At 43.5% G+C, this 22,178-nt stretch overlaps 1 protein-coding gene across 1 annotated transcript in view; it reads right to left on the bottom strand.

Annotated features, from left to right (window-relative positions):
* Window positions 1-22,178, bottom strand: part of LOC138580188 (alpha-2-macroglobulin-like) — a 450,387-nt gene that overhangs the window by 57,759 nt on the left and 370,450 nt on the right. Inside the window, exon 31 of the mRNA XM_069650526.1 lies at window positions 19,721-19,845. Coding sequence (XP_069506627.1) covers window positions 19,721-19,845 — 125 coding nt within the window. The remainder of the gene's footprint in view (window positions 1-19,720; window positions 19,846-22,178) is intronic.

The following is a 22,178-nucleotide window of genomic DNA, read 5'->3' as shown; positions in this document are numbered from 1 at the left end:
TAGCTCTGTACATAGGTCTTCTGGCTGTGTATCCTGCCCTGGCTCTCCCCTAAGGTGGCTTGATTGGGAGAGGCTCTTTTAAAGATGTTTCTCTTCTTTTTACTGAACTTTGAAACACTTACAACAACCTGTTGGCTCAAGTCAACACTTGTGCAACTTACTTCCTAAAAGAGACTCTTAGCCTCATGAACAGACTTTCTTTGGGACCTGTAACTCTAAGCGCAGTAGACGCTTCTTTTCTAGCTAGGAAAATACTTTGTAAGGTTATAACCTAAGTTCTAAGGTTTTGCATGTTTGCTAACTTCTTTCTTCTCAACCTTTTAGTTCTCAAAGTCATGATCAGTTATCTGGTTCTATTTTGTATTCACTTGCTTAACTACACTTACAGCACATTGAACAATAGTTCTGGGTTTCAAAGTGAAATGTTACTGATTTTAGCAGAGTGCAGCAAGGTGAATATGTATATATTAGTAGTGTATGTTTTAGCACGTTACCTGTGTTTTGTAAGTTGTAAGAGTTGTCTAAGGCTTAAATAAATAACTGTATTTTCACACATTCAACCTAATTAGTATTATTAAAAGGGCTGTGTGTGTGCTTAATGGAAGCCTTCATCACTCTCACACGCTCCCAAGTCTAAGCCTTGCTGTTCAGCCACACTACCCAGTAGTTTGGCTAGACATTAGTGTTTGTCCCTACCCATCAGAATAGGATGGCCCCTCAGAATCTGCCCACAGGGCTGATTCTGAAAATCCATCCTAACACCCTTGCTCATTCTCTTTCCTCTAGCAAACTATGGTCTCTATACACCTGGCGTAGGCACATTACGACACTCAAAGACAAGCCTAGCTTCCCTGAAACTACTACGGGGAGGATTTGGCACAAAATAAAAAACTATTAACATAACATATGCCATGGACTAACATCAAATGTTATGTATTGCATGATTTAGCAGGTATTCACAGCACATTCCAGATATTGTCATCAAGTGCGAAGTAGTCACATTATATGGGTATTTTCATTGAATAAAGCTATCACCAAGTACATAACAAGAGCATAATCAACACTTTATGGCAAGTTTTCCAACAAGGGGGTAGGTCAGGGATACTGTCCTGAAAGTAGAAGAGACATAGAGCATCCCTTTTTCCCTTTTACTTCCAAGGCTCAACTACTATAGAGAGGAGAGCTGTAGGCAGGCCAAGGATACATTGGAATGTGTCTATTGTCAGCCTGCTATCCCGCTACCGTACATATTTTCTGTGCCCTGCTGTCTGGGGCAGCTGGTGCAGATCCTGCCAGCAGCGAGGGAGCCCCCCCCACCCCTGATGTCACCCTGTGCTGCTTTAGGCAGTGAAGCTGGTTAGGAAAAGGGAGCAGGCAAGTCTTCTTTCCCTGCTGTGGGGCCCTCACAGTGGCTGCCCACAGAGGAGAGGGGTCTAGACTAGAGGACAGGAGTCCCATGCCCCACTTGCCTACAGAAAACTGCTATTGGAAGTCCTTTTTCCAACTACCCATGACCGGGTGTAACACTGGCAGTGAGATAAAGCCCTCAGCATGCACAGCTTTACATGAAGATGGACTGCCATCAATCCTCATGCCATGGAGTAATGGAAATAGAAGTCAGACTGCAGGCCCCTCTCTTTAGGGAACTGCATTACGACCGGCAGGTGCTCCAGTATTTATACTGGCATATATAGGTAGAAATCAAGCTGTTTGATTCCATTAGCCCTGGTATCATTTTGGGTTGTGCTATGGCATCTGCCGGAGCTAAGATTAGTGAGCTGTGTTAACCCTTTAACAAGAAGTCGTCATTCAGAACAGAGAAAAAGTCATTATTTTGGTCTATACTTTAACGCTTGATTCATATCATGCTGGGCTGTGAAGGAAATTGCATGATTTTAAGTAGATAGATCCAATTCCATATATGACGTGTGCTCTTTGAAGCAATATGGAATCTGTCATAATCACACAACGTAACGCGTGCCTTTGATACGTGCATGTGTTATCTGTCAAGATATTTTCAGATTTAGAAATGGAAATTCCTTGTCTTTGAATGTTTCCTGATTGGGGAATGGCATCCTTGTACGATTCCAATGGTCTGAATGCCAGGACTTCAATTATTTCCAGTGTGAATTAGGATGCATATTCATCTTACAGCACTCAAAGGGTTAAAGGACACCTCCCCTGCTCCTAAGAAACCGTTGTTTAAATGAGAGAAAATAACACTGTGTTTAGTTACTGAAGCCCTTTATATTAAATTGTGATCTATGCTCGCCTTAAAGCAATGCTCTTCATTTTATGTCATATTTTAATTCTTTTTGTTTCGCATGCTCAATTGATTCTTGCCATGCTTTGTGCAGTGCTCCAGTAGCCTTACCACTACTTCATGTCACCTGGCCACATTCCCTACTTATAGAAGGCAGTCCAAATTCCCAAACAGTTTTACACAACAATCTCTGTAACTTTCCCATTATCTCTTAATGGGATATACGCCTCTACCTCCACTGCATCATCCAGTGTTTCTGTCACACTGAGGCAGCCACAAAGATACTGGGGCAAGGTGGTTTTTAGCCTCAGTAATGTATGTGGTAAGTATACTCCATTGGTCCTACTGTTGCAGACGTTCATGATTCTCCACATCCCCAACACCTCCTGTCAGAGGGCCGCGCTGTTGCAGAAATTTGTGACTTTCCACATCCCCCACGACTCCTGTCGTAGGCCTGTGCTGTTGCAGACGTTCATGATTCGCCACATCCCCCACGCCTTCTGTCATAGGGCTGTGCTGTTGCAGACTTTCATGATTCTCCACATCCCCCACAACTCCTGTTGTAGGCTTGTGCTGTTGCAGACATTTGTGATTCTCCACATCCCCAACGCCTCCTGTCAGAGGGCCGCGCTGTTGCAGACTTTCATGATTCTCCACATCCCCCCACGCCTCCTGTCATAGGGCTGAGCTGTTGCAGACGTTCATGATTCTCCACATCACCAACACCTCCTGTCAGAGGGCCACGCTGTTGCAGACATTTGTGACTCTCCACATCCCCCACGACTCCTGTCGTAGGCCTGTGCTGTTGCAGACATTTGTGATTCTCCACATAACCCATGCCTCCTGTCAGAGGGATGTGCTGTTGCAGACATTTGTGACTCCCCCTCACACCTCCTGTCATAGGGCTGTGCTGCTGCAGACCTTTGTGATTCCCACATCCCCTCGCCTCCTGTTTTAGGGCTCTGCAGTTGTGAGATCTTCTCTGGGACCTTGGGAGTTGGTGGTGGTAGACATGTGCTCTAGGCTTCCCTGTCCAGGCTGACCAAGGCATTTGTCTCGCCCATCATCTCTGCACTTTACAGAAAGAAAGCAGGGACTCTGCACTTTATGCAAAGAAAGCAGGGACTGAGTTGCAGGGTGGGAACCTATGAGCTCACTCTGTGAAGGCCAGGCCCAAGCAACTTTTGAGTACGGCATACCTACTTTCAATGCTTGCAAATACAACGTGGGCCATGGCGTCCTTTTACGAAAAGAGTGGTTGCATACAAACACGATTTGAAATGTGTGCCATTGCTGAATGTTAGCAACAGCGTGGGATTTTTTCAATCTTGTGGACACCCCCGGACTTTCAGTAACATTCAGCAATGGCACACATTTCAAATCGTGTTTGTATGCAACCACTCTTTTCGTAAAAGGACGCCTTGGCACACGTTGTATTTGCAAGCATTGAAAGTAGGCATGTTGTACTCACAGGTAGGCACAATCACAATGCTGCGCCATGGCAGACATTCTCTGAATGAGCGAGCATGTCTACATTATTGAGTATTCTGTACTGTTGCAAACGAAAACGAGCATGCAAATATACACCCAAATTACACCTCACTGATGAAGCCCAATGAGGTTGAAACATGTCTGTGGATGCTTGTGGGCTTGTGGTGAATGGATATCACCAAGAAGTCTGGGCTGTACTGCCACGTTTGTGGGTGGGACCAGGCCTGATTTGTATATGGTCTTTCCCCTCCTGGAATGGCTTGGCAGGCTGAAGAACGATGGTCTGGAGGGTTGCCATGCGCTATGTCAGAGGTTATGATTATTTTGAAACCTTCCAGCCATCACCTCATTTGTTTTGCATAGTCACCCAGAGAGTGGTGGGTATGCCCAGATGTGGGTCCTGAGCCGGCGAGGGGGCATAGAGACACAAGCTGCACCTCACTGATGACTGCTTATGAGGCAGAAACATGTCTGGGGTTGTTTGTGATCTTGTGCAGAAAAGAAAGACCAAGCAGTTCATGCAGGACAGCCCCTACTGGGGGAGGGGGAACAAGCATGATTTGCATACGGTCTTTTCCCTTTCTGTAATGGCTTGGCAGGGCGAAGAAATATTGTCTGGAAGTTTGTCCTGAGGTATGACAGTGATAAGATTCATTCTAAACCTCCCAGCCATCCCCTCATTTGTTTTGATTGGTCACCCGGACGGGGATGAAATAGTCAACATGATCAATGAAAAGCTCCTGTTAAAAAACATAAATCTCAGTTATAGAATGCTCCACTCACGCCCAAAGGAATGGTCTACCTTGTTAAAATGGTGATCCTTCCCCAGGACACCTTTCTGTTTGGTGCTTTGCAAATATGTGCCTCCAAGATTACTCTTTATACACTCTCATAAATGCCTTTGTCGGGTCAGAAAAGGCTGTAGTATGCTGGAGCCTACCGGGCAGGGAGGAGACTCCTCTGGCTCAGGCTCCTTTTTTAGGGCCACTACAGCCATTTTCAGTCTAAATGCCCACTCTGGAGTGAGAATGTTATGTGAGAACCAAGTGCGATCCCAGGTGGTCCTGTGCCATACACGTACGTGATCAGGAACTTCAGATACCCATTAGTGACTGGTGCTGCCCCACCGACATGAGAGCAGGGCAAGATGGTGGCTTCTGTTGAATGTCACCGGCTCTACGATCCTTCAAATATGGTTAAGTGACAGGGGCTGAGTGGGTCTATGTAACTGATGAGGTAGGCGCAATGAGTGTACAGTGAAGCCAGAGTAAGATGGTATAGATTGCCTGTGGCGAGAAGGAGTGGAGAGTGAAAGAATTGCAAATATAGTGGCTCACAGTAACTCTACACCAAGAGATGATATATCTGCTCACCATATGTATTGGGAGAAGAGTTTAGAGCTCCTTGTTTGTCCACAAGCATTTTTGGCGTTGCGGCATGAGGCTTAGAGAAGTCATCGGTCCACATGTAGGATTAAGGACATGCTTTGGATGACCAATTTGGGCCAATTACCTGGAGGCTCCTTTGCCATGGTGGGGGGATTGATTGCCTTTCGTTTCAAGCATCCAGAATTAGAACATGTCATCTTGATGGTCTAGGGATACTGTGTCGGTGGATCATGGTACAAGAACCGACTCATTCACATGCCTTGAATTTCCATCAAGTAAATGGATACAGCTGTCCTGATGAAAACAGTTGTTGAAATTAGGATGAAGGAAAATTACTAAACCCTTTGAAAAAGCGCACCTTTGGAAGACAGTATTATATCTTTCTCGCCTAGTAGACTGTGGTTGTTTTCCAATGTTGATGATGTTTGTTTCACATCAATGAGGATGTTTTAGACTTAAGCTTATGTCTTCAGGATTTTCAAATATTGGTGATCTCTATGTATTAGTAAATGTATTCCATCACACATATGCATGGTCGGTTTATGGTGTGAGGCACAAGTAGAATTTTGCACATTTCACATTGCACTATATGATATTGTATACGTATGAACATTGTGATGTATTTTACCTGATAAAATTGTTTGTATTTGGGATTTTTGTAATATGTATGCTGATCTGGAGCTGTACATGGTAGTCCACATTTGCCTTTAGCCAGGGTAGGGTGCACCGGATGCCTAATAGGTGGGATAACATGGGGGTAATCTTTGATGGACAGCTTGACAGCGAGGAGATGACATGGAGGATGCTTTGAGAAAGTGGACTGAACATAGGTTGTCAGTTCACAACATGATGAACTGGAGGACTGCTTAGAACATGACAAAATCATACACGTTCGTCAAGGAGTAGCGGGGATCTGTTTAGACAGAAGCGTTGCAAGTCGGTAGAAGCTAACATTTTGGTGATGGGTTCTCAGGGTGTTCGAGCAGTGTAAAACCAGAAGATTGAGGATAGTAGTCATTATGTATGTACTCAATTAACCATGATAAAAACATGTTCTAAGCTGACAGCATGGACAGTGGGGCGAGAACATGTTTCAAGGATTGAACTTCCCCAAAGATCTCTGAATAAGGTGCCCTATTAAAATAGAATTGGAGTATCACGTGCAGACCTTTGCCAGCAAGAACTTTACATATGAAATGACCATGGATTGACAAGATGGTGAAATATCTAAATGGTAAACATGATTCTAACACTATCATATCGACTATGTAGCCACCAAAGGCATCTATCTTAAGAGAAGATAGAGCCAATACCCGCGGTGGGGGTATAGCAGTTCTAGCTAAATCCACATTAGCTATGAGACTAGTAGCTCCAATGCACGCTAACTCCTGTGAATCCCTCACTATAAAATTACCTATCTCAGACTCACCAACCATTACCATACATCTTATCTACAAGCCCCCGGGCCCCATTGGCTCCTTCGAAGAGGACCTCTCCATTCTGCTGTCAGACAACCTAAAAAACGCATCCCAGGTACTCTTACTGGGAGACATGAACCTAGGCTACAATGACCCTAATGATACCCAAGCCACATCCATCGCTAATGCCCCTGCTGAACTCGGCTTCTTGCAAAAAGTAACTCAGCCTACCCATAATAAGGGCAGAACTCTGGACTGGATAGCTGATTACAACTGCAACATCAACATCACTAACATCAGCCCCCAGGTTTGGATGGATCATTCGCTTATAACCTTCACCATAGATGCCAAAACGAACCAAATCCCTAACAATCCCATAGCACCCGCTATGCCAACCAGAAATAAAAAGAACATAACCTCAGACAGGCTTCTACCTCTCATACTCCCTGCGTTAGATTCACTCCCAGACTCACTCGATCCATCTACTTGAGTGAATGAATTCAACAAATTTGTATCAAAAGCTATTGATACCATTGCCCGTTTAAAAATGAGGAGCAGTAAACCAAGAGCGCACCTTAATGCCTGTTTTACACCATATCTTAAGACACTGAGTAAAGAAAAATGAAAAAGTGAATCCATATGGAGGTCTACTCATTCTGAGATGAACAAAGAGAACCTTACCAATATCTCCACAAAATATAAAAATTAAATATGACGAGCCAAAAAAAGAAAGCTTTGACAACAGGATGCTACAGGCCAAATCAGGTACAAAGGAACTTTTTGCTACACTAAAGAAATTAGAAAACCCTATCCCTACACCTGATAATTGTGTTAAAGACAAGACATGGTGTGCTGATATACAGAAAGCACTCACCAACAAAATTGCCACGCTTCAAGTAAAAATCGACAAAAAAAACTAAATGTACCAACACCCACCACCCAACTTAAAAATACTCGAATCACACCTAAACCAGAACCTCGCTTTAATTTCAATAAAACCACAATATTAGAAGTTGAAAAAATCATACTCTCTCTTAAGCCTTCTAACTGCCGAGGAGACCTATGCCCTGCCCAAATTATAAAAGACGCAGCAAGAGATCTCTCACCCTTTATCTCCAAGCTTATTAATGCATCATTTACCCCAGGCACTATTCCAAGTAATCTTAAGGAATCTTGGGTCCTTCCTCTTCTGAAAAAACAAACTCTCGACCCTGCTATACCTACAAACTATAGGCCAATCACAACAGCCCCATTCCTCCTTAAGATACTAGACAAGGTGGCATACTTACAGATTCAGTGAATTTTGGAACAGAACAAACTCCTGGGTAATCGGCAAATCAGGGTTCAGACCTCAGCACAGAACTGAAACGCCACTCATCGAGCTTAAAGCCCAGGTTGACGAGTTGAGAGATCAGGGTAAATGTGCCTTATTACTCCTGCTAGATCTCTCAGCAGCGTTTGACCTGGTGGACCACACTGTCCTTTGCAACCAATTAGAATCGGCTGTACACTTCTCACAACACACCATGACGTGGATCAAATCTTTCTTGAGCGAAAGAACTATGAGAGTCTTCTCTACCTCAGAAGCAGCCGAACCTATCCCCATTTCATGTGGTGTCCCCCAGGGCTCTTGCCTCTCCCCTACTCTGTATAACATATTCACCAGGCCCCTCTTTGATGATCTGGATTGTCTTGGTGTCACCTACACTAACTATGCAGATGACACTCAGATTCTCTTCCCACTTACAGGGGATTACAATCGGGACTTGGCCTTGGTGAATAGGATATACCTCATCATCCAGGCATGGATGGCACTCCATGGCCTATGCCTGAATGATGAAAACCCTGAGCTCATCATCCTGGGGACCCCACCCAATATTAACAAACTGGGCCATAATTATAACTCCTTTATCATAGACAGCACCACAATTAAGGTGATGAAGGTCTCACCCTGACAAAACAAGTAAATGCTATGGCATCTGCCACGGCTTACACGTGTAAACTGATTAGATCAGCTAAACCCTTCCTCTCCACAAGTAGTTGTAACACATTGGCAAGAGCACTTGTGCTATCTAAGCTGGACTATTGTAACGCTCTTTACATTTGTGCCAACAAATATATATATTTTTTTATTTTATTTTTTATTTTGATGAAGCTGAATTAATCAACTTTTCAAAAATATTAACATGTAAAATAACAATTTCCTTTTAACATAGTGACAACATGATAAGATCAGAAATATACAAAACAAGGAATTACAAATTAAAACAGACAAAAAGAGATATAAAAGAGCAGTTAAATGAGAAACTAAAATAATTTGTAAGAAAATCTAAGGAGAAGGTGCTTATGGTGCTTTTACAATTAACAAGGGAGCTGCAAAATATGTTAAAAATTGCATCGATACTAGAAGCATATTTCAGCAGGTAGCACAGCTTCCAGAAAGTGCACCAAGGCCTTCATAATCGAAAATCGAACGCTCTTAAATAAAACGATCCAAATCTCACTTTCGTCTCTTTCTATGTACAAATTCAACAAATTGTTAAAATGTTTCTGTCGCAAGGCCTGCAGAGAAGGGCAGGAGACAATTATATGTGGCAAGGTTTCTTTTGCACATTGGTTCTCGCAAAAGCTACAGAAATTTTGATTGGCAGGAATAATTTTTCGCCTCACCAACACTTCACCCGTTAACCACAAATTTAATCTCAACCGCAGTAACTTATTGCGGATGTTTGCAGATGGACATTTCAAAATATAACCAGCTGGTTGACCCACGCATTTTGTCCCAAAACAATTTACATCAAAGTCTCTGTATTTTACACATGATTCATAATTTTTGATCCAATCCCATTGATAGTACTTTTTCTTCGCTCGGATCGCATATTCAATGAGAAATTGTAGCGAGATATTGGCCTCAACCAGGATGTCCATAACATGATTTCGCCATTTTAAGGGAAAGTCAAAAGTGGAGACAGACAGATGGCGAGCTACCGTGCTCAAAATATTGTTATCAGTGACTCCAAGTAAGCATTTGCGAAAAAAAGAACACATTTTCCATTTAACTCTACTACATAAGGAGTTCAGCCCTAGTTCAAACCGCAAAATGGGCAGGGGTGAACAATTTGGGAGTAGCAAGACCTTTTTCCAAAAGGTGGCCTCCAGTCTGTTCCATAGGCTATCATTTGAATATAGATTTGTTTTGCTACCATAAAGTAAAATGGGGACCACCTTTTGCTCATAAAACATGATGAGATGTTTTAGTGTGAATTTCCCAAACTTATGTACAAGAATTTTACCCTGCGATATCAGAGACATTAATTTTGACTGTAAGGTGTACAAAAATGTACCATCACTGACGGTGTTTTAAATGTAGATGCCCAGATATTTATATTCAGACATTATTTCAATTATTTCCTGATGCAAGCACCAAACCCCCTTAAAAAATGTTTGTTTACCAAGGGGTCTGCAGACCATGATCTTAGACTTGGACAGATTTACAGTTAGGTAATTTGACTCTGCATAATCTGATAGAGCAGACAGCAGGTTCTGGAGGCCTCTAGGAGTTTGTGATATTAAAACAAGGTCATCAGCATAAAGCATCCAGGGGATGCGCTGGCCACCCAGCTCCGGAGCATCTGTTGTAATTCCAAGAAAGGAGACACCCATGTCAAAAATAAAAAGATTGAACAAAATCGACGCCAGAATGCATCCCTGTTTTAAGCCCACAGAGGTGGAAAAGGAGGCAGAAAGGAGGCCTTCGAGCGTTAGCCTAACTCTCATAGTGGTGTTCGAATGTAGTTGGATAACTAGGGCCAAGAGAGAGGTTGGACAACCCAATGTTTTTAGCTTAAAGAATAGTAGGTCACGATTTATGGAGTCAAAGGCAGATTGGAAATCAATGAACGCAAAATACAGAGTTTGCTTCCTAGATGCGTATTGTGACTTGAGCATCTTGATGGTAATAATATTAGGGATCGTGCCAAGTCCAGTGACAAACCCATATTGAAGAGGATCCCTTTTAAAATGATTTTTGGTCCAATTATTGAGTTCTCTAAGAATAATGCGGCAAAAAATCTTGCCCGAAACATCGAGCAAAGAGATCGGTCTGTAGCTAATCGGGTTGGCTCGATCACCCTTCTTGTGAATCGGAACAACAATTGATTGTTTCCATGAGCTTGGAATTTTTCGGGAGGTGTTGATAGTGTTAAACATAAGATATAATATGTCTGCCCAAATTTCTGGAAATTGCTTCAATTGTACGTTCGATAAGCCATCCGGACCGGGAGCCCTGGAATTGCTTGCTTTTTTTATAAAATATAATATGTCATCCCTGTTAAAGCGGAGTTGGAAGGGAAGCTCAGGATCCACCACAGGTACAGAAGGGGGAGACCGAGGAAGCGCGAATAGCTCGGAGTAATGGCGTATCCACTTGCCCTCTGATACTTCATTTGCTTGTACGGCAACCTGGTGGCCTGCTGTTGATTGGTTTATAATATTCCAAGACTGGGCAGTGTTTTTTGATGCCAGGGATAGCAACATATTGCTACCGTCAGTTTGGTAGAGTTTAGCCTTCCTACTTCTTACCCAATTTCTATATTTTGTTTTTATGCGGGAGAGGACAACCACACGAGAGTGTAAGGGAAGTTTTAAGGCTTTCCTCTTTTCGGCCCGTACCAGAGCTTTCTCAAGTCTGATTTCATGATCAGTGCAATGTAGATGCAGAGTTTGCTTTTGTTTATGGGCTATTGAGCTCGGCTGGAAGAGCTGCATTAAATTAGAGTACACAACATCTGATGGATAATCGCTCTCAGCATTGATCTTTAGTTCTGCGTGATAGCATGTCTTAAAAGCTTTCAGGGAAGTTTCAGACCATATCAGGCGATTCCTAGCTGGATTTACCTTACAAGATCCCTTCAAATATGTAGGTTTCATGTTAGATTTGATCAAATTCAGGCACCATGCAGTGTGCAAAATATTGTGGTCACTTGCTTCAGAATGAATAATTTGAAATAAAGTGACTTGATTTAGCATATGAGCATTGACATAGGTGAAATCAATGATCCCCTTGCTACGTGCACGGTGCCAAGTTGGTCTAGGTGGAATGTCTTGTGGAAAAGCGCCATTTAGCATATAAAGATTGCGAGAAACTGTAAAAGTTGACCACATTTTAAGGCGTTTTTGTTCTAAATGACATCGAGGGTCCAAGCAATGTAAATTTAGATCACCTGTTAAATAAATTAGATCTGTGTGTGCATCTAAACTAACAATATCAATGGCCTTATTCACCGCATCCATAAAGCAGTCATCAGAGATGCCCATTGGGTTCCAATAGATGTTAATTGCAGCACATGTGAAGCTTTCTCCCACAATTCTCGACATCTGTACAAAATCATTCGGACAATACCACGTTTCAATTTTTAAACAAGATGACTGCTTGACAGCGGTTAACAAGCCAGAGGTTGGACGCCCTAAAGGGCGTTTTACAGCTAGAACTAAGCAAACATCATAATTGTTCCACGACGGTGTGCTAGTTAGCCAAGATTCCTGAAGTAGAATTACATCATGTCCCAGCAGTTGAGAAGTGTCATTATTCAAAAGGTGCCGATTCCCTCTGGAATTCCAGCTGACAAAGGAAATATTCAGTATTGAGGGGATTGCATTGATAACGTTGATTAGTCTGGCACTGACAGTTGCAGGAGTTTACAGTTTGTATTTGAGATTTCTTCATTTTTTGCCTCAACTGTATGTCCTGCTGATGTATAGGTGTGTTTACTGGGGCATCAGGCGATGGCAAAAGGGTGAAGCCAAGGTCTACAAATTGGGACTTCACCGCCCAGATAGCATTTACCACAACCCTCGAGTTAATCCAGAGATTTACAGAGGACCGTTTTACTGGCTCTGGAAATTCGACAAGTTCAATGTCGATGGAGCCAATGTCGTCTAGCTCTGGAATCTCTCGGAAAATGGACAACACTGAGGCCCGATTAAGATTATATTGTTTGATAGGCAGCGGTTGACAGCTAAGGGTCAGTGAGTGCACTGCAGGACGTTTAAAGCGCACAGAGTCGGGTTTCTGTTTAACTGGCATAGGCAGATTAATGGGATTTGAGTGAGAACCATTGCACACTAAGGGAGGTTGAGGGGCAGTAGACGTCTCTAAGAACTTGGTCAGAGTGGTCTGGACCAGTCTTTCCATGTCACTAACAGTCACAAAATTAGGGACATCGGCAATCTCTCCTTTATAAGGAGGAGCCAAAGGCCCAGTTTTCCCTGCATCAAATAAAAAAGGCATTCCTGTTTTTAAGGAGTTCGAAGCCACTGCTGGGGATGGAACCTGGGGCGCAGTAGATGTGCTATGCCCAAAAACTAGGTTTTCAGAAACAGATTTTGATGCCAGATAGTCATCAACTGCCTTTCTTAACTGTTTTCGACGGGTTTCTCCATTCACTGTTTTCAGGACCGTCGGGGCATTGCAAGTAGAGCCACTTGCTGGTAAATTACAGGTGGTGGGAACAGAAAGGGGGGCGGGGTGCTTGATGTTGGTTTTTTGACAGCTTTTTGAGACATCTGGTCAGCCACACTTATCAATTTGCTTAGGGGACTATATACCATAACAAGATCAGTAGGCGCAGGCAGTAACTTTGCCTTTTTAGCCTGCATTTGTTGGAAGTATTTTTTTGTTATGGCTTTGGAGGCCGAAACCGTGGATGAAATTGGGGTTGACAGTTTGTTAATGAAAGCTTTGGTTTGGGAGGTGCAATTGGAGACAGATTTTATATTCTTAGCTTTCTTTTTTTCTTTTGTTACGGGATTCTTTTTGGGGCAAAATTTCACTGTGTCAGAAACAGTGGGTTGAGCCCCAAAGAGGGAGTAAGATGGTTTCTTTTTTTGTGAAGTTATTGTCTCTTGCATACTTTCTGTAAGGTCAATTATAGGGTCCAGGATAAAGGGAATGGGCTGAAATATTTGAACAGAAGGAACAGCATCAGCGGAGGTCTGGGACATTACGGACTTTTTCATGACTGTTACTTTTTCCGAGTGGCTCAGTTTCTCTAAACTGTTTGAAATTATAAGTTGCTCAGTAAGTAACTGGTTAAGCTGATTTGAGTGGACTTCAGCCTTTATAACAAGCACTTCGAACAACTTTGCCAAAGCCAATATGGCATTATTCATAGACGTAAGTGCAATGCCAGTGCTTACGTTCTGAGTGTCACAGTAACCAGCAACAAAGGAGCTTTTTTCGGCCAGTTTTCTCGGGGTTGGAGCACTAAATGACACATTTTCCACAGAATTGGAAGCGCTAATATTTGTGAAAAGCGTAGGTGACTTGGATAAGTTGTCAGAGCCAGTATGTGGTGAGAAAGCCGAAACATTTGCATCCAAATCAATTATAGGTATGTCCTTATAAGCAGGACTAGATGATGTTTTAGCGCTAGATGAATTGCTAACATTTAAGACAGACATATTGGCTATTTCACTAGAGGGGGCGACAACGCCAGTTAGAACATTTGTTAGCAAAATGCTATCAGTAAGAGAAACGTTCTCTTTTGCAAACGGAACTGTTGGGCCTAGAGCTGTTACAGATTTACATTCTCACCATCAAGGTTCTTTACCATATTGTTCGCGGGCATTATTTGTCCACTTGAGCCTTCTCCAATGACGATTTTATCCGTGGCAAATCCTTGCGAAGAGTCCTTTGTACCCATGGAAGGGGTAGCCGTTATGCATGGGATGTTATTCCCACAGCTATTGTCCCTGCAAAATGAACGAATGTCCATACCCAATAGTTGCTCAGCTCTGCTCTTTGTGGATCTGATAGCACATCCACGGGGAGTCGAGCTTAAGCGGGGTTTTTTTTTTTTTAGACCTTCATGAGTTGAAGTGTGAGAAAAGCTCACACCGTTGGTGTTGTGTGCTGAAGTTAAAACCGGCATTCCGGTTTTCAAAGAATTTATACCTCGTTTCATTTTTTGTTTCGCAAAGTATTGAAAAACAAATTAGTGGCTGAAAGGGAGGACTAGTGCCAATAATAACAGAGGCAGAAAAGACCTTCATCGTTTTGCCGCGACGAACGCGGCGAAGCGGCAAAGCGGGACTTCTGGGACTTGCTGGGTGCGCGTGCGCGGTGCGCGCGCAGTCTCCCTTATGTAGTCCCTCCTCCTCTGATTGAAGTGAAGCCTAAGGAAAGGGGAAATATATGTCAATACTAAGTTCAGCAAAGTATTAAAGGTGCTATTAAACAAAGTCCGTGTTGTCCTTCACCTTCTGGTTGTTGTAGTGAGGAGTAAATCCTTTTCGTTTGTAGGTAATCCAATAAAAGGTAAGCAGAGCAAGGAGCAGTGCAGCAGAGTCTCCCGCGGCAAAGCGGGACTTCTGGGACTTGCTGGGTGCGCGCCAACAAATATAGCACTAAGAAAATACAACTCCTCCAAAACAATGCCTTAAGAGCGGCGTTAGGAATGTCCATAAGAGATCACATCTCATCAGTAAGGAGTAATAATAACTGGCTGTCTACTCTTGATAAAATCAAACTTAAAACTGCCTCCTTAACCTTCAAAGCCCTCAACAATGCAGCACCCCCATAACTCACTAAGAGGTTTAATAAAAGAACGTCTATCCGACCCACAAGATTAACCTACACTAACTGCTTGACAGTTCCAGCTTTCAAACGAGCTACCAACTATGTAACTCCCTGCCTCCACACCTGAGGGAAAACCAAACATACCGACCCTTCAGGTGTAACATTATCAATTGGCTTAAATCCAATGATAGCTAAATCCAGACTAGGGAGAGAAGGGCCTCTAACCCTCCCCAATAGTCCCTACCCTACATGACTGCCATCCTACTTATTGTATACTCCTGCTAACTCTGCTATGCCCTGTACTATTACCTGTACACTGTATACCTTAACTGGGAATATGTAATTCTGTGAATTCCTCTGTGCTACACTATGTAGCTCTATAAGCCCCCCACGTCAATTTGTAATATGTAAACTTGTACATTTGTAAATTCCACTGTACTATACTATGGAACCTTGTTAGCTACTTACCTTAACATGTAAGATGTACATTTGTAAATTCTACTATACTATACTATGTAACCTTGTAAGCTTAAAATATCCTTTGTCTCCGCACCCCGATACCTCTGGGTCTGGCGCACGCTACAAATAAATAAACAAACAATCTGAACCCGGCAAAACATTGATGAATAAGGTATACACGAAGCGCTGAGTACTTTAAAGAATTTGATTAATCCGATACACTTAATGAATATCATTATTTGTTTATGATGAAAATGCTATATCACACACCAAAAACAATGTCTTATTTTCACAGCAAAAGATCTGTCTGCTTAAGAAAGGTTGCTAAGGAAAGTAATGGAGAGAACTACATGCGTTTAGCCCTGCCAGGATTGTTCAAGTAATGCAACCTCATTTAGCTCAATTTTCCTTTTAAGGTAAGCCCTCTCATGATTAGTCTGTGTACAAATGGCACAAACAAATTGCCTTTCTTGGTTGTGACACATTTGATGGCATTGGCCACATAAGGCCAAAGCACCTGCTGCAGGTACTAGAGAGAAGAGAAGTTTTGTCAACTGTGGCTATGTCAGCGCATGACAAGGCCCCCTCTCAATCTTGCGTAGGCATTCTGTACCTCCTAGGAAAAGTTCTAGCTAACAAGAGGAGGAGATAGGAGAGATTTGGTTCAGACAAAGCAAGGATAGGCCCAGGGAGACATTGACCCTAGTGCCCAATGGGAGCCTATGGAAATTTTCCGGCCCGAAGAGGATGGATATAAATGCCGAGGAGAGTCCTTGTTCAGGGAGAGTTGTTTGAGTGAGGTTGTAGGATTTGCAGGATGACAAATGGGCTAGCGAGGGTAGTTGAGGAGGTGAAGAAAAGCAATGGCATGTTTGGAGAAAGTGACAGTAAGGTGTTGCAAATAAGAGAGTGGTACCAATTGGTTGTGAGAGAGAGAGAGTAATTTGAATGAAGGTAATTTTGATGGGGGAGTGGGAGGCCCATTGAGAGTATGAGTGGGAGAGGCATCAGAAGAGAAATAGGAGGGCAGAATATAATGGTAGGAAGAGTAGAGGGAGGAGTCAGAGGAGGAGGGAAGAATAGTGAGAAGGAGTTAGAGGAGGAGAAAGAGGGGATGGGTGAGAAGTGAGAGGGATTAAGAGGAGGAAGGGGGAAAGTGAGGAGGACTGAACGTAATGGTGACTAGTGAGGAGCAGTGAGAGGAGGAGTAAGGAGTGGAAAGGATTATAACGAGGTATCAGAGGAAATGAAAAATGACGAGTAGGAAAGATTTGGAGCAGTAACAAGAGAATATTGGAGTGAGCAAAGGGATAGGAGGACGGGTGTGTGAACACTGGTAAAGAGGACACAGGCAAGGCTGAACTCAGATGAAAAGGGAAAACTGTGAACCATCATGGGAGGGACCATTCATGCCAGGTCACTTAGGAATTCCCAGAGGGAGAGAGATATAATGGCCGCCTTGAGGCCTCCATATGAGTAGGAAATATTGGGCAATCGGGCAAGCCTGACTGTAGGTGGTCAACCACCAAATGTCCAGCTGCTGATCGGTGGACCTGAGTTAAGGTGGCAGAAGACCTTGAGGACATACTTAGGGAACCACCCTTAGATGTAGTTCCTCATCTGCGAGAACAAGCAACAATAAATAACCAGAAACAAATGTCTTGGTCTGAAAGAATTATTGATGACTTGTCAAAGAAAACAAAATATCTGGTTGGCATAGCAATGCTTGTGGCATCAATTCAACTAACTGCAGTGTGTTATATTGTTTGCCCGTCTTCCATATGCCTATCTATCTATCTAAATTCTTGTATTGCGCCACTAACCCGGAGGCCTCAGGGCACACACAGAAGAAGAGAGGAGACAGACAACAGACAACAAAAACAAACAAAACAAACAAAAGGAACAAATAACCGAGAGAATACAGTACTCACAGTGGCCAAAATGATGGTAGAATATGGCGGGCTCAAGATTCAGTACGAAAGCACTGTACCAGAAGAACAGACGAGTCCTAACCTTCGTCAAACAGAAAGGTCTTCAGTTGTTTCTTAAAGATAAACAAGGAATCACTATTAGCAAGATATTTGGGAAGTAGGTTCCATAGGGCGCCGGCGCCCAGTAGTCAAAGCTTGCACCTCCAAATCTTTTCAGGGTAAATGGAGGTTGAACCAAGACAATATTGCTGCTTGAGCGCAGGGGACGGGTAACTAGTTTCTTTTTTAACCTAGTAGTAAGATAAGATGGAGCTTTACCATAAAGGCATTTAAATACAATGGTTAAACCTTTATGTTGTAATCGCTGTTGCACTGGCAGCCAATGTAGGCTGCGCCTGGCATCAGAGACATGCATTTTGCGCTTGAGGCCCATTACGGCACATACTGCACAATTCTGTATGACCTGCAAGGTTTTAGAATTGGCCTGCGAGGTACCAATCATCAGACTATTACAGTAATCCAATTTACAGTTTACAATTGCAGCTGCAATCAGAGCAAGGGTTTCTTTGGACAGATATGGACGAATCTGCCATAAAAGCTGGATATAATAATGGCAGGAGGATTTAAGGTAATTGGTCTGACGGGTGAAAGATAACTGAGGGACAAAATAGACCCCCAGTGTTTTTACAGATTTAGATACAGGAATACCATGTTGACCAATCAAAAAGTTGTCATATTTTGAGTCAGGTTTCTTTAATCTCTGCTGGGTGCCTAAGATCAACAGCTCAGTTTTGGCATTATTGAGGGCTAAAGAGTTTAGTGCCATCCACTTCTGAATTTCAGCAAAGATGTAATTAATATGCTCTGATTGTTTTAAATACTCACCAGTGAGTTTGATGACAATCTGCGTGTCGTCAGCATAATTGGTGAAATAAATGCCCATGGCTGACAAAAGAGCGCAGAGAAGACATGAGTAGATGTTAAAAAGTAAAGGCGAAAGACACGAGCCCTGCGGAACACCACATAGTAATAGGGATGCCATGGAATAAGCATTATCCTTTGTTACCCTCATGTTCTGTGGGCCCAGGAATGATTTAAACCAGGCTGATGCTTCAGATGAACATTGACCGATTGTAATTAGTCTATCCACCAGAAGTTGGTGATTGACTAAATCGAACGCGGCGGATAGATCTAATAACAGCAACAGGGCTGTATGACCTTTGTCAACAAGACAGGCAATATAAGATTTTAAGTCCAGCAGCGCAGTCTCAGTCCCATGATTGGGACAAAACCCAGACTGTTGAGTGGCTGGTATGTCGTGTTCCTCGATAAATGTTTGATATTGGCAATATGCAATTTTGTCTAAGATTTTCAACATAAAGGGAACATTGGTAATTGGACGATAATTTCCCACCTCAACAGGATCCAGGTTTTCCTTCTTAAGCGGAGGTGTGACCCAAGCCTCCTTTATGTTCTCAGGGATATAGGATTCCTGAAAATATCTATTGACAAAGGTGGCAATCCATGGAGCAAGAGTAAGGATATGATCTTTAAATAAAGAGGGTGGAAAGACATCTCCTTTACAGGAGGTAGGTTTAAGTTAAGAGACAGTGTCAATGACTTCTTCAAAGATATGGAGCCTGATTCATGGAAGTGTTCTTTAATGGCGCAATGCCATAGGAAAGCGTTCTGTGGATCAGTCCCTTAATGTTGTAAGAAATGCTTGCCAATCAGGTAATCCTATTTATGCCCTTGAGCTTTCACGGCAGGGCATTGGAGTGATCACACTTAGTGCATTGCTTCTGGCAGGGGAGTCCTCACTCACACTCACTCTTGCCCCTTTCGCCATGCGTATATGGGCCATGAACCCTCCCCGGGAATTCTGATCCCCCCCTTTGTATCACACCACTTGCTCCTCCACCTCCCTGCTCTGTAAATTTGTAATGAGATGCCAGAGTGATGCCAAGTGTTGCAAAGGAAGATTCAGGTTGATTGCCTGGTATCCCTGTGTCTGCCCGCCGTTTACTGTTCTCAGCCAGGCTCGGGGAGTGAGGAGCAGGAAGGTCAGATTGATTGCCTTGCACCCCTATATCTGCCCGCCACTTAGTGTTCTCAGCCAGGCTAGAGGTGTGATGAGCAGGAAGATCAGGTAGATTGCGTTGCACCCCTGTGTGTGACCACATTGAACATACCTGACATTTACATGAAGTTCAAAGCTCTTCTGGGACTTCTGGGTACAGGTGTCAGGTACAGTCCAGACCGCCAAGTCAAACGGGGTGTCACCCTTCAAGCAAGGGACGTTGTAACGGAGGGAAGTCTGCAAGAGTTTGACAGGGAAAAGCCATTCATTTTCAGCTCTGTCAGTCAGATGATATTTAAGCCAAAAGGGGCCACTCTCTCGCCCACTCTGTCCATTCTCCTGTTCCTGTCACTTGCACTCTTACCGGTCCCCTCTGTACCCCCTTCCTATTCATATTCTTTCTAAAAGCAGGCTGAAGGCACACAGTGAAATGGCGTTCAGAAAGTGTCACTTGGAAACATTACGATGGCTTCTTCCTACACTAAAATGGTGCATGCTTCTCACTGCTTGAGTGATGGACTTGCCCATCTTGCAAATCACTTACACCCTATTACCCTTTACCCCCTGCCACCAAATATCTCAGTATCTCTTCTAATAATCTCACAACTGCAAGTTTCCACTTAGAGCTGCGTTTCTAATCTCTCCGAATATCACTGGTCTCACCCTTCTATAATGGTATCTCCCCAATGACCCCTCACACACACCCTCCAATGCTGCCCAAGCACCTTCCTTCCCCCACTCATCCTCTGTCCTCGTCAATAATCTTCGTCTCTCCACTCCCCTCTCTATGCACCCCCTTCATGCTTCCTTACCCCTCCCCTCCCCCAAAAGCAAGGCACTGTGCACTCGTAGAGAAATTCTATTTTCTCATAAAGAATAGGGTTGACAGCTACTAGGCTTATAATTTGTTTTGGATTATATGTCTGCAGAATCCCGATATATACTTATAAGGGTCTGCAGATGGGAAGGTCCACCGTACAACTTCTACTAAAGTGGTTCCATTTAAGAGTGGGATTTACCAAGTGAAGTGCCTAGCCCATAAGTGAAATGACTGGGTAGAGTGACCAGACGTCACAGAATTGAGCTCTGTGTAACCCCAATCTGGGATTGTGGAAAGGGAGGTTGACCACTAGCAGAAATACTCACAAGTCACTCTTTTACTAATATCTGTATTTATTTATTTATTGTGCTCATGGTTTTCAAGGAACCTTAAACATAACAGATACAAATCAATCATAGTAGAGTTCACATTCATGAAACATATTTACTAATAATTATAAACCAAATATAGTTTGGGAAATTTAGTGAATTTTGACTTAACACAGTTAGCCACCCAGGGGTGGACTCAAACCCCTAACCTTTCAGTTAACTTCAACTCTTAACTGCCATGGGTTTTTCCCCCCAGTGCCAAGGCCTTTTTTGGTGATTTCGGTATTTCACCATGCAACGCCTTCTAACAGTTTCTCCTCCATTAACCCCTTAAGTGCCAAGGACGAGCTATCTCGTCCTTGGCACTTCAGGGGTGCCATCATGAGGCCGGAAACAGCAATCGGAGCAAAGATTCCTTTGTTTTGAACATGCTTACTGTCACAGCCAAATCCACACTGTGTATATGCAACCAATGACTGAACACCAAAACCCACTTTCCCCCCACTAATAACGTGTAGTCATGGTGGCTGCTGCTGATTACTGAAGTGCAGTCACCCTGTCCACTGTCCACTGCTGAAGTGTAGTCATGGTGGCTACTGCCCACTAGTGAAGTGCAGTCATGGTAGCCACTGCCGACTACCAAAGTGTAGTCATGGTAGCCCCTGCCAACTAGTAAGTGCAGTCATGCTAGTCACTGCCCACTAGTGGAGGGCTCTCATGGTGGCTACTGCCACTAGTGAAGTGCAGGCAAGGTAGCCACTGGCCACTACTAAAGTGTAGTCATGGCAGCCACTGCCCACTACTGAAATGTTGTCATGGTAGCCACTGCCGACTACTAAAGTGTAGTCATGTAGCCACTGCCGACTAGTAAGTGCAGTCATGCTGGTCACTGCCCACTACTGAAGTTTATTTATGGTATTCATTTCCCACTAGTGAAGTGCTGTCATGGTGGCTACTGCCCACTTGTGAAGTGCAGTCACGGTAGCCACTGCTGACTACTAAAGTGTAGTCATGGTAGCCACTGCCCACAAGTGAAGTGCAGTCATCGTATCCACTGTCCACTGCTGAAGTGAAGTCATGGTAGCCACTGCCCACTACTGAAGTGCAGTAATGGTGCCTACTCCCTAATACTGAAGAGCAGGCATGGTAGTCACTGCCCACGAGTTAAGTGCATTCATGCTAGCTGCTGCATAATAGTGAAGTGCAGTCGTGGTGCCTACTGCCTAATAGTGAAGTGCAGTCATGGTGGCTACTGCTGCCTAATAGTGAAGTGAAGTTGTGGTGCATACTGCCTAATAGTGAAGTGCAGTCGTGGTGCCTACTGCCTAATAGTGAAGTGCAGTCATGGTGCCTACTGCCTAATAGTGAAGTGCAGTCATGGTGCCTACTGCCTAATAGTGAAGTGCAGTCATGGTGCCTAT

This window comes from Ambystoma mexicanum, chromosome 3p (assembly GCF_040938575.1).
Source record: "Ambystoma mexicanum isolate Mex_15411 chromosome 3p, UKY_AmexF1_1, whole genome shotgun sequence".
In the NCBI taxonomy this organism is placed as follows: Eukaryota; Metazoa; Chordata; class Amphibia; order Caudata; family Ambystomatidae; genus Ambystoma; species Ambystoma mexicanum.
The sequence above is the reverse complement of the archived record's forward strand: the minus strand, read 5'-3'. Positions and strand labels throughout refer to the sequence as shown.